Here is a 14,021-nt window from a genome sequence, read left to right as displayed (position 1 = left end):
GTTCCCCCTCAGCAGTGGCAGCTGCAGCAGCAGTCTCAGTAGCCCGGAGCCAGCTTGGTAGTGCAATTGGCTCTGGCTGGTTTCAGGAGCTGCTCGCTGCTGTGGTGCCCGCCATTTTGCCTCACCGGAAGTCCCCATATGATGAGTCTTGTGTTGTTGAACCAATCACGCAACATTCATTCCCTACTAATAAATCTACAACACTTAAACTATAAACCTGGGGATGTTAAATGAGGGGACATTCTGGGGACGGATTTTGTCTGGAGACAGATTTGTAAATCCAGGGACTGTCTCCGGGAAATGGGGACATCTGGTAACCATACTCCAAATGTATCTTAAGACTTACTTTCCAGATGACCTTAACTTCTGATTAATATACTATCTGCAGCAAATATTCCAAAAAAGGAGAAAATAACTGAGAAGTCTTCCACATAACATTGGCTAGGAAATTTTTGAACTACAGTGGTACCCCATGTTACGTACGCAATCCGTTCCGGGTCGTGCTATGTAACACGGGCGTACGTAATGCGAATGCACACACACAAAAAAGAAAAAACCCAGAAGTTCGCAGGTTTTTGTGCTTCTGCGCACCTGCGTGTCACGCACGCTCCGCGGAAGACTTCTGGGTTGCGGACGTACGTAACCCGAACGTACACAACACGGAGCATATGCAACATGAGGTATGGCTGTAATCTTCATTTCATCAAACTAACTGAGGTACAGGGAGGGGTCTTTAAGTTTCATTTTTATCAGAGCTGTAACTAGTTTACAGATTGTAGGACATTATAAAAATATTGCTCGGGAGATGGTTATTATGAAATTTAGAATATGAATAATATTCATTTATAAATATTGTGGGGATTATTTAATGTCACCATGTTTTTTATGGGAAATGTACTTATTACTGTAAAAAATATGAATTAATTATTAATGAAAACAAAAATATGCACAGGCTCCATCTTCAGACATTGCTTGAATATATATTAAGATCCCCTACTGAACTGTGGAAATTCATTCAAGATAGGATAGTTTTTTCATGAAGCTTGAAAGTCATTTTAATGGATTATGTTCTAATCAAATAATTCCAAGAAATAGAAAAAACACTTTGGGGGGGGGAATAGGAATTCCTAGGTTCATGGCAGATATATATAGGGGAAATGTGAAGGATGATTTGGGTCGTTTACTATGTGTTCCAGCAATAAAAGTGTAAGTCTGAATCAACAACATCAACACTGTCAAGGTTATGCTGACCCATCAAACAGAGTGATGTCTCAGTTCAAGTCAAGTTTACATATCTTTTCAAATTTTCTTACTATTGCTGTGGTAGGGAACTGGGAGCTGATAATAGGAAACTGGTTTGATTACACAGTGAACACTACATGAGCTGTAGTGCTTGTTGGTTTTAAACAAACATCTCTCGACATTCAGAGCAACCTGTTACCATGCATGTGTTAAAGAACTGAATTGCAACAAGTAAAAGCAAGTGGGGATACAGCAGGCACTACTGGTTCCCAATCAAGTTTCACATTAATTCTGAGAGCACGTTCCCTGAAGAAATAATTGTTTGACTCGGTCAGCTTTTCAACAGTGCCCCTTCATTAACTCCAATCAATGTCATGAAAGTACTACTGTTCATTTACTTTGTTGCAGGCCTCTTAAACATCTGAAGAATTGTTTTTTGCTTGCTTGAAAGCACTTCTGCATCTTTTGAGTTAGAGTTGTTGACACAATTCAAAACATTTTCTCCTTTTACAGAAGGTGACTTTGCCTGGAGCTGGTTAGAGGGTTTCCAGTTCTCATTCTGGGAACTTCTGTGTAGTTTTCGTTTATCTGTTTCAAGCAGGTTGTTTGAAGACTTTGAGTTCTTTGAAATCCTGCTCCGTTTCCTTGCAACTGGAGATTCTTTTACTGACTGAGATGTTGTAGGACGCAAATGGTATTCATCTGGAGACCCTTTCTTGCGATTTAGCATGTTCTGCTCTTTGTCCATTTCCCTCTGAAGCTTCAGAGCCAGACGTCTATCCTCTTCTTCTTGCTTTTGCCTTTCATAAAACTGCTGCTCCAAACTTATCTGCATTTCTATATCATCCATCTCTTCTTCATCATCAGTTTGTGACAAAGTTCTTTTCCTTTTATCATTTAAGTATGAATCAACTGCTGCTTCGGGGAAGGATTCTTGAGATGTTTTCAACTGCATGTCTGTTGTAAAATTCTCATTTTTATAGTCATAACCATCCGCACCTCTCTTTGCCTCCCTGATTGCCTGTGGAGATAGTGTGGGCATTTCGTTTTCTCTTCCTTTTTCTCTTGATGTACAGATGGTTTTAGTGTTGCTGCTCTCCTGGAAGAAAGTGTGCAAATTATAGCTGTCAAATACAGTTCACTATTCCCAAAAGATTTTGCATGTACTCGTGTTATAAATATGAAAAAGAACTGGCATTCATATTTGCAATACGGAGTATGGAAATGTATGGGATATTAAAATTCACATACAGGTGAAACTCAAAAAAATAGAATATCATGGAAAAGTTCATTTATTTCAGTAATTCAATTTAAAAGGTGAAACTAATATATGAGATACTCATGACATGCAAAGTGAGATATGTCAAGCCTTTATTTGTTATAATTGTGATGATTATGGCGTACAGCTGATGAAAACCCCAAATTGACTATCTCAGAAAATTAGAATATTAAATGAAATCAACAGAACAAGGATTGCAAATAGAACAATATTGGACCTCTGAAAAGTAGAAGCATGCATACGTACTCTCAGTACTTGGTTTGGGCCCCTTTTGCATCAATTACTGCCTCAATGCAGCGTGGCATGGATGCTATCAGCCTGTGGCACTGCTGAGGTGTTATGGAAGACCAGGATGCTTCAATAGCGGCCTTCAGCTCTTCTGCATTGCTCAGTCTCATGTCTCTCATCTTTCTCTTGGCAATGCCCCATAGATTCTCTATGAGGTTCAGGTCAGGTGAGTTTGCTGGCCAATCAAGCACAGTAATCCCATGGGCATTGAACCAGGTTTTGGTACTTTTGGCAGTGTGGGCAGGTGCCAAGTCCTGCTGGAAAATGAAGTCAGCATCCCCATAAAGCTCGTCTGCAGAAGGAGGCATGAAGTGCTCCAAAATTTCCTGGTAGACGGCTGTGTTAACCCTGGACTTAATGAAGCACAGTGGACCAACACCAGCAGCTGACATGGCTCCCAAAATCAACACAGACTGTGGAAACTTCACACTGGACTTTGAGCATCTGGCATTGTGTGCCTCCCCATTCTTCCTTCAGACTCTGGGTCCTTGGTTTTCAAATGAGATGCAAAAGTTGCTCTCATCAGAGAAGAGGACTTGAGACCACTGAGCAACAGACCAGTTCTTTTTTTCTTTAGCCCAGGTAAGACGCTTCTGACATTGTTTCCTGATCAGGTGTGGCTTGACAAGAGGAATACGACATTTGAAGCCCATCTCCAGGATCCGTCTGTGTGTGGTGGCTCTTGATGCACTAACTCCAGCCTCAGTCCACTCCTTGTGAAAGTCCCCAACACGTTTGAATGGTCTTTTCCTGACAATCCTCTCCAGGCTGCAGTCATCCCTGCTGCTTGTGCACCTTTTTCTTCCACACTTTCCCCTTCTGTATAACTTTCCATTAATGTGCTTTGATACAGCACTTTGGGAACATCCAACTTCTTCCGCAATTACCTTTTGAGGCTTTCCCTCCTTATGGAGGGTCTCAAAGATGGTTTTCTGCACAACTGTCAGGTCAGCAGCCTTTCCCATGATTGTGATTCCTACTGAACCAGGGTGAGACCATTTAAAGGCTCAGGAACTCTTTGCAGATGTTATGGATTGAGTACTGCACCTTTTCACAATATTCTAATTTTCTGAGATTGTGAATTTGGGGTTTTCATCAGCTGTACACCATAATCATCACAATTATAACAAATAAAGGCTTGGCATATCTCACTTTGCATGTCATGAGTCTATCTCATATATTAGTTCCACCTTTTAAGTTAAATTACTGAAATAAATCAACTTTTCCACAATATTCTAATTTTTCGAGTTTCACCTGTAGATATCACATGTACTTATATGAGAATGCTGAAATCTTTATACTCCACAGGAATCGAGATATGTATACATTACCTCAGAAAAGGAGCCAGAGGGTTCTTCTTGCAATTCTTTAAAGCACCTCTTTGGAGGCAAGGAATTAAAGGGCTTTGGAGACAAATACCTTAGGAAAAAGGAACATAAGCATACTTTTACAGCATGTTAAAAACAAAGTTTTAAGGCAAAGTCAGCATAATTCTTGACTTAATACAATGCTATTTCTATTTAGAAGTAAGTCCTACTGAAGTCAGTAGGTAAGTGGGACTAAGACTGCAGTCTAAGAGAGGAGTATGTGGCAAAATGTTATAAAACTAAGCTTTTGATATTGCCTATGTTGCCAGGAGTGATGGTGGAAAAGCATGTGGACAGAACCAGCTTGGGGAAGTCTAAACCAGGCCAAGTTTTCAAAAATGAGAAAATGCACTATCTTCATATTAAGTTTTTGGGTTTTTTTTAAACCCATCAATTGAAAACTGCCAAAATAAAGTTATATCATAAAGCTCTTATTATCATACTGTTAAATGTCTCCTTCCACTGTGTATATAATGAATTATGTACCAAGAAACCAAGAGACAAATTACTGGATCCAACTTACTTTTTAATGTCCACAGAACTGCAGCATTTGCTTTTTGATGTTTTGCCAGAATCAGAGGGGAAGGGTCCAGGTGACAGGCTGCTGTTCATGTGCTCCTCAGCAGAGCTGTTCTGTATTGACAAAAAAGCACAGCAATATAAATAAACATGTTTTTATACAGCCATTAGTCTTTTGGCATAATTTAATACAATCCTAATGCATGCAAATGATTTAAACCATTATAAACAAACTCTAATATATCCGTACTGTTCCCAACAAAGTAAACTCTTAGAGCCCTTATTTATATCATACAGAGTTCCCCGAGTGTTGAAATAAAATGCTATCATGAGGCCATCACCCACCAAATCTCCCTAATAAGAGGGAGGTGTAAAAGAAGCATCTGTGTGGCAGAAGAGGGCAGAATCCACCCCCCTCAGATACATCTGATTGAAGAATTCAGGGACAGAACCTCTGAGTAGGCTCTAATGTAAAACACCAATGAAAGAAACCACTGTTAGTGAGACCAAACCCAGGTGGAACTTTCCTCCCATGTACAATAGAATCCAGTGGGTTTTCATTGCCACCACCTCCCATCACAGAAGAAAATGGGTTTTGGTTTTACCTGGTTTAATATGTGCTCATTTCACTAGGAATACTTCTAGGTTTAAACTTAAGATTCATTCATAACAGGCATTATATTCTTAACTAGAAGTAGGAATATTAAAGAAAAATGTTCACAAGTGAAGCCCACTAATTTAAATTAAAAGTAATGGGTTGGAATTTCCTGCATTTGTAATATAAATGTGTAATCTGTAGTAATTAAAAAACTTAGAATTCTTCCATGTTACATTTTTTTTTTAACACAGCTTTTTTCAATTCCAGTTTAAACAGAATAGTCAAAGGAGGTAGATCCTGTGAAACCAGGGGAAAATGTTACATTGGGATAGTGAAATAAGCAGACTACATAGAATAAATGTTCAATACGTTGATACTATCTGTCTACGTTTTATGCAGAAAGCAGTTAAATGTTGGCATCCATCTGCCTCAAAAGACAATGGATTACTCCTCCAGAGGTGAAGTCAAACTGCTAGAGAATCATAGTGGCTGCTGTGGCTGCAGAGACGGATAATTCTTAACTGCTGCCTCCTGCATTGTTTTTGCTGCATTAGCAGCACAGAAATGACCTCTCCAAGGTGCTAGCCTGGGCAGTATGCATGGAGGCCCTGGGCTGCCCAAATGATAAGAGCCCTCTCTCTTGGCATCGCTGCTGTGGTCCAAAGGGAAGTAGAGAAATACATTTTGTACCAGCTTGTCTGCAGGAGTTGCCAGAAAGAGGCATACAAAACACCATCCAACCGCCTTAAGGACTTCAAATTTATGTATGGTTTACTCCTTAGCCTTTTCTTCTCCCAAAGATGTCCCACAAAGTAGCAGGTAGAGATATTCTGCTGTGGTTTTACTCCCAAAGCCTTTCTCACAAATGAGTATAGCTGCAAGGCAGCAGAGGTTTAGGATCAGTTTTCCTTCTCCTAGATGGGCTGCCTTCCCATGCTGATGAGCCCCATCTTGGGGCATATATAGGTTATTTAGATAAGTAACATTGAAAAGGTGCCTGGTATGTACCTTCTTCAAATTTTAAGGCTCAAAGCAACATTTAACAAAATAAACTGATAGTATTCTAAGTACACTTTTTGGAACATTCTGTCTGCACAAGCATTACAGCTTGCTAGGTGGAACAATCTCCCCCTCTCCTTACTCTGTGCACTGTTCTGGGGTATTTTTTTGACAGAATTACAAGCCTGGTAGATGAAGGGAACGCTGTGGATGTAGCCTATCTTGGTTTCAGCAAGGCCTTTGACAAGGTGCCCCATGATATTATTGTAAAGAAGCTGGTAAAATGCAGGCTAGACAATGCTACCATTCAGTGGATTTGTAACTGGCTGACTGACCGAACCCTAAGGGTGCTCATTAATGGCTCCTCTTCATCCTGGAGAGAAGTGACTAGTGGGGTGCCACAGGGTTCTGTCTTGGGCCCAATCTTATTCAACATCTTTATCAATGACTTGGATGATGGGCTTGAGGGCATCCTGATCAAGTTTGCAGATGACACCAAATGGGAAGGGGTGGCTAATACCCCAGAGGACAAGATCACACTTCAAAATGACCTTAACAGATTAGAGAACTGGGCCAAAGCAAACAAGATGAATTTTAACAGGGAGAAATGTAAAGTACTACACTTGGGCAAAAAACAAAACAAAACAAAACAAAAACAAATGAAAGGCACAAATACAGGATGGGTGACACCTGGCTTGAGAGTAGTACATGTGAAAAGGATCTAGGAGTCTTGGTAGACCATAAACTTGACGTGAGTCAACAGTGTGATGCAGCAGCTAAAAAAGCCAATGCAATTCTGGGCTGCATCAATAGGAGTTTAGCATCTAGATCAAGGGAAGTAATAGTACCACTGTATCCAGACCTCATCTGGAATACTGTGTCCAGTTCTGGGCACCACAGTTCAAGAAGGATACTGACAAGCTGGAACGTGTCCAGAGGAGGGCAACCAAAATGGTCAAAGGCCTGGAAACGATGCCTTATGAGGAACGGCTTAGGGAGCTGGGTATGTTTAGCCTGGAGAAGAGAAGGTTAAGGGGTGATATGACAGCCATGTTCAAATATATCAAAGGATGTCATATAGAGGAGGGAGAAAGGTTGTTTTCTGCTGCTCCAGAGAACCAGACACGGGGCGATGGATTCAAACTACAAGAAAGAAGATTCCACCTAAACATTAGGAAGAACTTCCTGACAGTGAGAGCTGTTTGACAGTGGAATTTGCTGCCAAGGAGTGTGGTGGAGTCTCCTTCTTTGGAGGTCTTTAAGCGGAGGCTTGACAGCCATCTGTCAGGAATGCTTTGATGGTGTTTCCTGCTTGGCAGGGGGTTGGACTGGACGGCCCTTGTGGTCTCTTCCAACTCTATGATTCTCTTGATCCCCTCTATGCCAATTTCAGAAGGCACTGGGGGGGAAGGGGGGGATGCCTCACTGCATAAGTGAAAGCCCTTATTCAGGGCTTCAACTGATGGGGTGCATTCTACCCTGAGAATTTAATTGAACTGAGTTGTCTACCATCAAGTTCAAGCTGCTACTTAAAATTTCATCTTGATCAAACTTACCAGATCGCAACTTAGTTTCCGTGCCAATATTTCATCCAGTAGTAATTGTTCTTCCATCTGTTTTTTCCTTTCTTCTGCTAGCTTCTGCTCTTCTTCCTCTTCTGCCAATAGCCTTTGAATATACTCTTTGCTTGCATTGCTTGCTTCTTCTTCATGAGCCAGTCGTTCTGCTTCTACCTGAAGTAAGAGTTTAACATAACTTATTTCTGACTTTTTCTTGCAGTTTAGAGACTGAATACCTTAGCCAAAAGCTTTTTCTTTTGACTGCAGTTTTTTTTCTGAAAACTGACTATTAATGGGTTCCACACAGCTTTCTAGATTTACCTTGCTTATCTCTTCTTCATACTCCTGTCTTAATTCTCCAGGTTTACTTAAACAGCGCACTGGCTGATGTAGGCACACTATCCAGAAAAGAAAAGATTTAAGAAATAGTTATTAATGAACCAATTAAGGACTGTAGTTTTCTTATAAAGAAACATCAAGTTTAATCTCAGTACTATATGACAGAATACACTTCTAAAGTCACATCAAAATGTAGTTGATCACTTAAGTGCTGTTCTATCACTGACAGTTTCTGACTTCCTTGGCACTAAAGGATTAAGTAAACCTCCAATGTAAATAAGTAAAAGAAGGCTTCAAAGTTTTTCAAAAGAAACTGCAATTGTTTGTTTCAGCCCTTCCACTCTTTGATTTGACTTCTTTAGTAATGGACAAATACTTGAACTAAGTTTCAAAGAACTACACAACTAGTTCTGTGAATCCAAAAGGGCTTTAAATGCTACTGAAATAGAGGGAAGATTAAAAAAGAATTTATAATTTGGCTAATGGTCAAAGGAAACTTTTTTTTTTATTTCACTGGGCTAGGACAAGCTCTTAGTATAAAACTAAATTCTGGCCCAGAGGTTTCAGAGCCATTCAAGTAGACAAGACTATTCCAACTCTGTAGTGCTCACTTTCAGCAATGGTTACTTTTCCATATTCTATTACTTCAGCCTTGCAAATAAACCAGGAAATGCTGGTATCCACAAATGTTTTACTATCCACCTGTCCACTATCCACACTGGAGGCATGCCAATGCCTTAAAAATACATTCCCTAACAAAGCAGTCCTCTTTGAGCTTTCAAATGAGTCCTTGTCTCGCCACCTGGAGGATATCCTTACTTTCTCCAGACCACAAGGTGGCTGCCTGGATACTTAATTTACTGTGTTCCCAAAAGCATTATTCTAACCTTTTAAACATTTGTAACATATTTATAAAGCCATATATGCCAGGTTTACTTACTATCTTCTTCTACATCCTGCCCACTAATTCTGCGTTGGCATTCTTCTGGAAAATGTTTTTGAATCTTTTCCCATAATTCCAAATTAATAAGAGTGTTATTGCGGGCATTATATCGTGCCCAAGAAGAGACTCGCCGGCGACAGAAAGGGCAGTACAGGCTGCTCTTTTCCACTGTAAGCTGAAAACAGGAATAGCACAGAGTGTGGTTGCATGGCAGTGTGACTGGTTCCAGTAAAATCTCCATGCAGATATTACAGCGACAGTCAGATAAGGACAGTGGAGCCTCCGATTTCTTCGACATGCTGTCTAAGGGAAGGTGACTAGTGCATCCTCAGCATCTGAAACCATGACACAGCATCTGCTTAGAATCATCAAAAATGCAGAAAATTATCACTATTGGATCAGATATTTGGCTCTTTACCTTGCAATATTCTCAACATCCTTCTCTAATCTAACCTTTTTATTACACCTCTCCCATGGCGTATGTTCGATGTGCATGCTGTATAACAGGGGTCAGCAAACTTTTTCTGCAGGGAGCCGGTCCACTGTCCCTCAGACCTTGTGGAGGGCCGATCATCATATGAATATATATATATATATATATATATATATATGTGTGTGTGTGTGTGTGTGTGTGTGTGTGTGAGAATTCTTATGCACACTGCAAGGGGGGCAAGTAGTCCTCCTCCCAGCCCCAGCCGCCTTCTCGGTTTGCTTCCTGCCTCATTCGCCAAAGGCGGTGGTGGCGCAAAAGGGGCTTCCTCCCCACCTAGAGAAAGAAGGTGCTGTGCTTACCTTCCCAGGGGCTGCCGCCACTGTCACCACCACTGCCGTTTCTCGTAAAGCGGGTAGGCAGAGCGAGCTCATCTGCTCCACTCTCTGGCCCACAGGAGCACCAGGATGGCGGCAGGAGGAAGAGGCTGAGCGGTGGCGGCTCTGCCAATCAAACGCTGCCGAGGTAAACCAAGCGCAACGTTTGATTGGCAGAGCCACCGCTGCTCAGCCTCTTCCTCCCGTCGCCATCGCCAGGAGTCTCAGCTTCACAGTGGGTTCCAGCTTCACGGCGCGGGCCAGATCTAGAAGTCAGGTGGGTCTGATCCGGCCCGGGGGCCTTAGTTTGCCGACTCCTGCTGTATAAGTTCTACATAGAGCAGCCCTATCAACTATGAGCCCGCATTAACATATTTGGTATTCATTCAAGAGCCTGTGCTTTGCTGTATTTTATGATGTCCTCTGCCAATTTTTAGCTTGAGGTATTAGAAGTGCTGGGCTTGCATGTTCCCCTCTCTTTACAACTACGAAGTTTAGTTTTGCTGTTAAAGAATTGTGGCTCAGCTTTACATATGAACTAAGGATCTTTGTTTAAAACAAAATGTGATCAGTGTCAAAACAACCAACTAGCCTTATTGGGTTCCGTCTTCTCTATGTATGTATGGAGGAAGACAGCACAAGTCCTTATCTTGACTTGTTAAATGGGATGAAAACAAGCATATATTCATATTTTACTAACTGAAAGTGGCTGAAATGAATTGAAATACCACTTCCTAGTCCAAAGAGAAACCTGCAGCTGCTTTTCACATGTGCCTGTGAAGCTCAAAATTCTAATAAGAATCCTGCTTAGTATTGTTAATTTCAACAATTTGTTTATTGCTTAAGTCATAGTCATCTCTAATCAGTGTACAATAAGATGAAAAATAAATGAACACTATACAATCAGAATTCATTTTAAAAGTTCGTTGCAAAAAACATCTTCAGTAAGCATGAGAAGATCAAGAGGAAGGGGCCCCAAAATACTGACAGTAAGGCTCCTTGTGGGTACAAGCCATGCATCTGAGCCATGGGGCAGTAGTGTGTGTTAACAACAACTCCCTTGACGGCCCCAGTTATTAGGAATATAAAGGATCAGTCAGTCCCTGAGGCTTCCCAGGTCCAAGTTGCTAAAAGCCTTGTAAATTAATACAAAATCCTTGAACCTGGAATGGAAGCATATGGGCAGTCAGTGCAAGCTTCTGAGTACTGTAGTTACATGCATTTACATTGCATAAAACAGTATTTTCATTACAAGTAGGTATCATGAGGCTCCAGTACTTTGGCCACCTCATGAGAAGAGAAGACTCCCTAAAAAAGACCCTGATGTTGGGAAAGATGGAGGGCACAAGGAAAAGGGGACGACAGAGGATGAGATGGTTGGACAGTGTTCTCAAAGCGACTAGCATGAGTTTGGCCAAACTGGGAGAGGCAGTGAAAGATAGGCATGCCTGGCGTGCTCTGGTCCATGGGGTCACGAAGAGTCGGAAACGACTGAACAACAATAAATCATGCTGTTTAAGATACAAGTAGGCAGGTTTTTATTAAAAGCTGCTTGCCAATTTAAATACAAAAATAGCTTTACAAAGCAATTTGCAGATATATACTGGTGCAGGAACAAGAGGTCAATTCAAAAAGCACTGATAATTTCTAAACAGAAAAATGAGGCGGGGATGACCGTGAGAGACCACTCCCATAAACAAAAGCTTACTCAAGGTATGTCCAGTCAAACCAGTATGAATCACCTTTCATATCCTATTCGCATTTAACCTGAAACTCACCTACATGCAATGTTTTATGGTTCCCAACTTGTTTTAATAAGATCTCTCTTTTTTTGCCCGAAGACTACAGGTGTGTGCGCGCACAACCGGAAATTTAGCCAGAGATATGTGTGCTTAATTCCCTTCCACGAACATCTCAGTGAATAAACACGGGAAAGTGTGGGTTGCGAGTCCTACTGTTACTGCTGTTGGTTCTCCTCCTCTTCTTCTCCTCCTCACACACTTGGAGAAAAGTTCTTCAGCGTCCCCACTGTCAGGAGCGAAGGCCAAGAAGCCTCTCGGCGTCCGCCCCACATTTCTAGGCCAGAGGCCTAGGAAACATTCACCTCAGGGGGCCCCGGCTGACAAGTGGGAACTAAGCGGAGCCTGAGGCCGCGGGGCTTCCAGAACCAATTTACCGTTCCAACGCTTGACTTCCCGTTGCTAGGCGCCAAAATAGAGACCCCGGAAGAGGAAATCGTGCGCGAGCCCGGCGACTCGTTGTCCGCCTGTCTCGGAATTCTGACCCGCTACTCCCCCCCCCCCGCTCCCCTTCCACGCGCGTACGTGCGCGAGAGAGCCCGCCCAACGGTTCGCTTTTATTTTATGAAAGTGCGAGGGAGCGCGAGAGGCGTCTACCCTGCCTCTGCGCGCGCAGACGAGGCGCGCATGCGTGCCTGCAAACTCCTGTACAGCCACACCTACAAGCGCGCGTAGGGGAATCCCGCCTCTTTCTGCCTCTGTGCTAGTGCTGCCGCAGGCTTCGAGCGTGGAATAATAGGGTTGCAATACTGCACTGGTGCGGGGAGGGCCAGTGCAGTTGTGTGCTGTTTTATTCGCAGTACCGTAGGCTTCTGAGTACTATGGTGGGAAAGCGTTTTATTGAGCCACAATGTATAAAATAATGAAACACTAATAACTGCAGGATTGCTGTACTCATTTTGAGATTTCTTTGTGTGTTTATGCTCAAATGTTTTGTCCCCCCCCCATAAGTGTTATAGCCTACAATTGGTTCAGTCTGTTTGGCATGCAAGGATGTACGACTTAGAAAGCAAACCAACCATTTGCTTTTTAAGATTGCAGTTAATTATATCTAGACAGGGTTTTTAGATTAAGAGGAGTTTGGAGGACCATAAGGTCCTGGGGGGGGGGGAGTTGTATATAAATGCAATAAGCGGCTTGGGACCAGCTTACCTGAAAGAGTTCCTTCTGTGATGGAAATGGGCACAGAGCTTGATCCTCTTCAGAGGCATACAGTAGTACCTCGGTTTAAGAATATTTCTGCTTATGAACGATTCGGTTTATGAACTCAGCAAAACCAGAAGTAGTGCCTGGGTTTGCGAACTTTACCTCTGTCTAAGAACGGAATCCAGACAGTGGAAGGGCACCAGTGGCGGGAGGCCTCATTAGGGAAAGCAGGCTGTACCCCAAAATAGCACTCCCCTACCCACCAGGAAAGAAAGGATGAGAGAAGATCTACATCTGGAGCAAGAGAGGGAAGAAAAATCAACAGCGGGATTTGCTGCCTCTCTGGATCCTGCCACCTGAGGCAGTTGCCTCACCTTGCCTCATGCATAGGCCAGCCCTGGCCTCTTCCGGATGAAGAAAATTGCTTTTCAGTAGTACCACCTAGCTATGGAATGTTTTTCTCATAGAGACCAACTTGATGCCATCTTGGGTGTTTTGGTACCCACTGAATACCTTTCTGTTCTTTTAAATTATTATGCAGTCTAGTTAGAGCTGTATGAGCAGGAGAAAATGAGATTTTCAGCCCCCCTCCCCGGGAAGCCATGTTGTCATCATCTCCCCTCCTCTCCTTTAGTTTTTAAAATTGATCTATTTCAGTTATATTAATTTAACCCATAGAGAATGTCATGTCATGTCATGTGGCAGCATATATAAATGGATATGTAAAGGTATGCCCTAGGTGTGTTTCATAGATTACCCCTTACCCATTTTATGCTCCAAACAAAACTTAAGTAGTTTCTGCTGATGAAGAGACACTGAAAATGGCTAATAATAAAGTGTTGCAGCCCAGCCATACACAAGTGTGTATAATACTTTCTTTAAACTATGAATCGCTTTATTGAGCAGTTTGTGATTTCATCGGGTGCAAACAGTACATATTAGAAGTAGAGTGTGCTCTGAGGTCAATTTGCTTTTAAAACTAAAAGGGGCTGAATAAGACATGGTGACTAACTTTTAACCACATTGGTAACAGAGAAGATAACAACATGCAGCTATGTATCTAAACGGCAAAACAAAGCATAGGAACTATGAGGGTATACATAATGAACAAAAGTCAAGCTAATTATGGCCAATCA

At 42.0% G+C, this 14,021-nt stretch overlaps 1 protein-coding gene across 2 annotated transcripts; it reads right to left on the bottom strand.

Moving 5' to 3' along the window:
* Positions 1–1,573: 1,573 nt before the first annotated feature.
* On the bottom strand, positions 1,574–12,211 carry RNF168 (ring finger protein 168). 2 transcript variants are annotated; one of them, XM_033150169.1, is made up of 7 exons: positions 11,719–12,211; positions 9,131–9,468; positions 8,173–8,249; positions 7,849–8,025; positions 4,700–4,809; positions 4,141–4,228; positions 1,574–2,341 (listed from the first exon to the last, which is right to left on the bottom strand). In XM_033150169.1, the coding sequence occupies exons 2-7, from the start codon at positions 9,429–9,431 to the stop codon at positions 1,637–1,639; spliced, it is 1,458 nt and encodes a 485-aa protein (XP_033006060.1). In that variant the 5' UTR covers positions 9,432–9,468; positions 11,719–12,211; the 3' UTR covers positions 1,574–1,636. The 2 variants fall into 2 exon arrangements, with proteins under 2 accessions (XP_033006060.1, XP_033006061.1); XM_033150170.1 differs by having other exon boundaries at positions 11,896–12,211.
* Positions 12,212–14,021: the final 1,810 nt, after the last annotated feature.

This window comes from Lacerta agilis, chromosome 5, assembly GCF_009819535.1.
Source record: "Lacerta agilis isolate rLacAgi1 chromosome 5, rLacAgi1.pri, whole genome shotgun sequence".
In the NCBI taxonomy this organism is placed as follows: domain Eukaryota; kingdom Metazoa; phylum Chordata; class Lepidosauria; order Squamata; family Lacertidae; genus Lacerta; species Lacerta agilis.
This window is presented reverse-complemented; position numbering and strand designations above follow the sequence as displayed.

Coding starts and splice junctions, on each gene's coding strand:
- RNF168 (XM_033150169.1), bottom strand. CDS start 9,431: ATGTCGAAGAAATCGGAGGCTCCACTGTCCTTATCTGACTGTCGCTGT. Junction 8,250..9,130: donor GCAGGATGTAGAAGAAGATA/GTAAGTAAACCT, acceptor TTTTCTGGATAG/TGTGCCTACATCAGCCAGTG. Junction 4,229..4,699: donor AGTTCTGTGGACATTAAAAA/GTAAGTTGGATC, acceptor CTTTTTCCTAAG/GTATTTGTCTCCAAAGCCCT.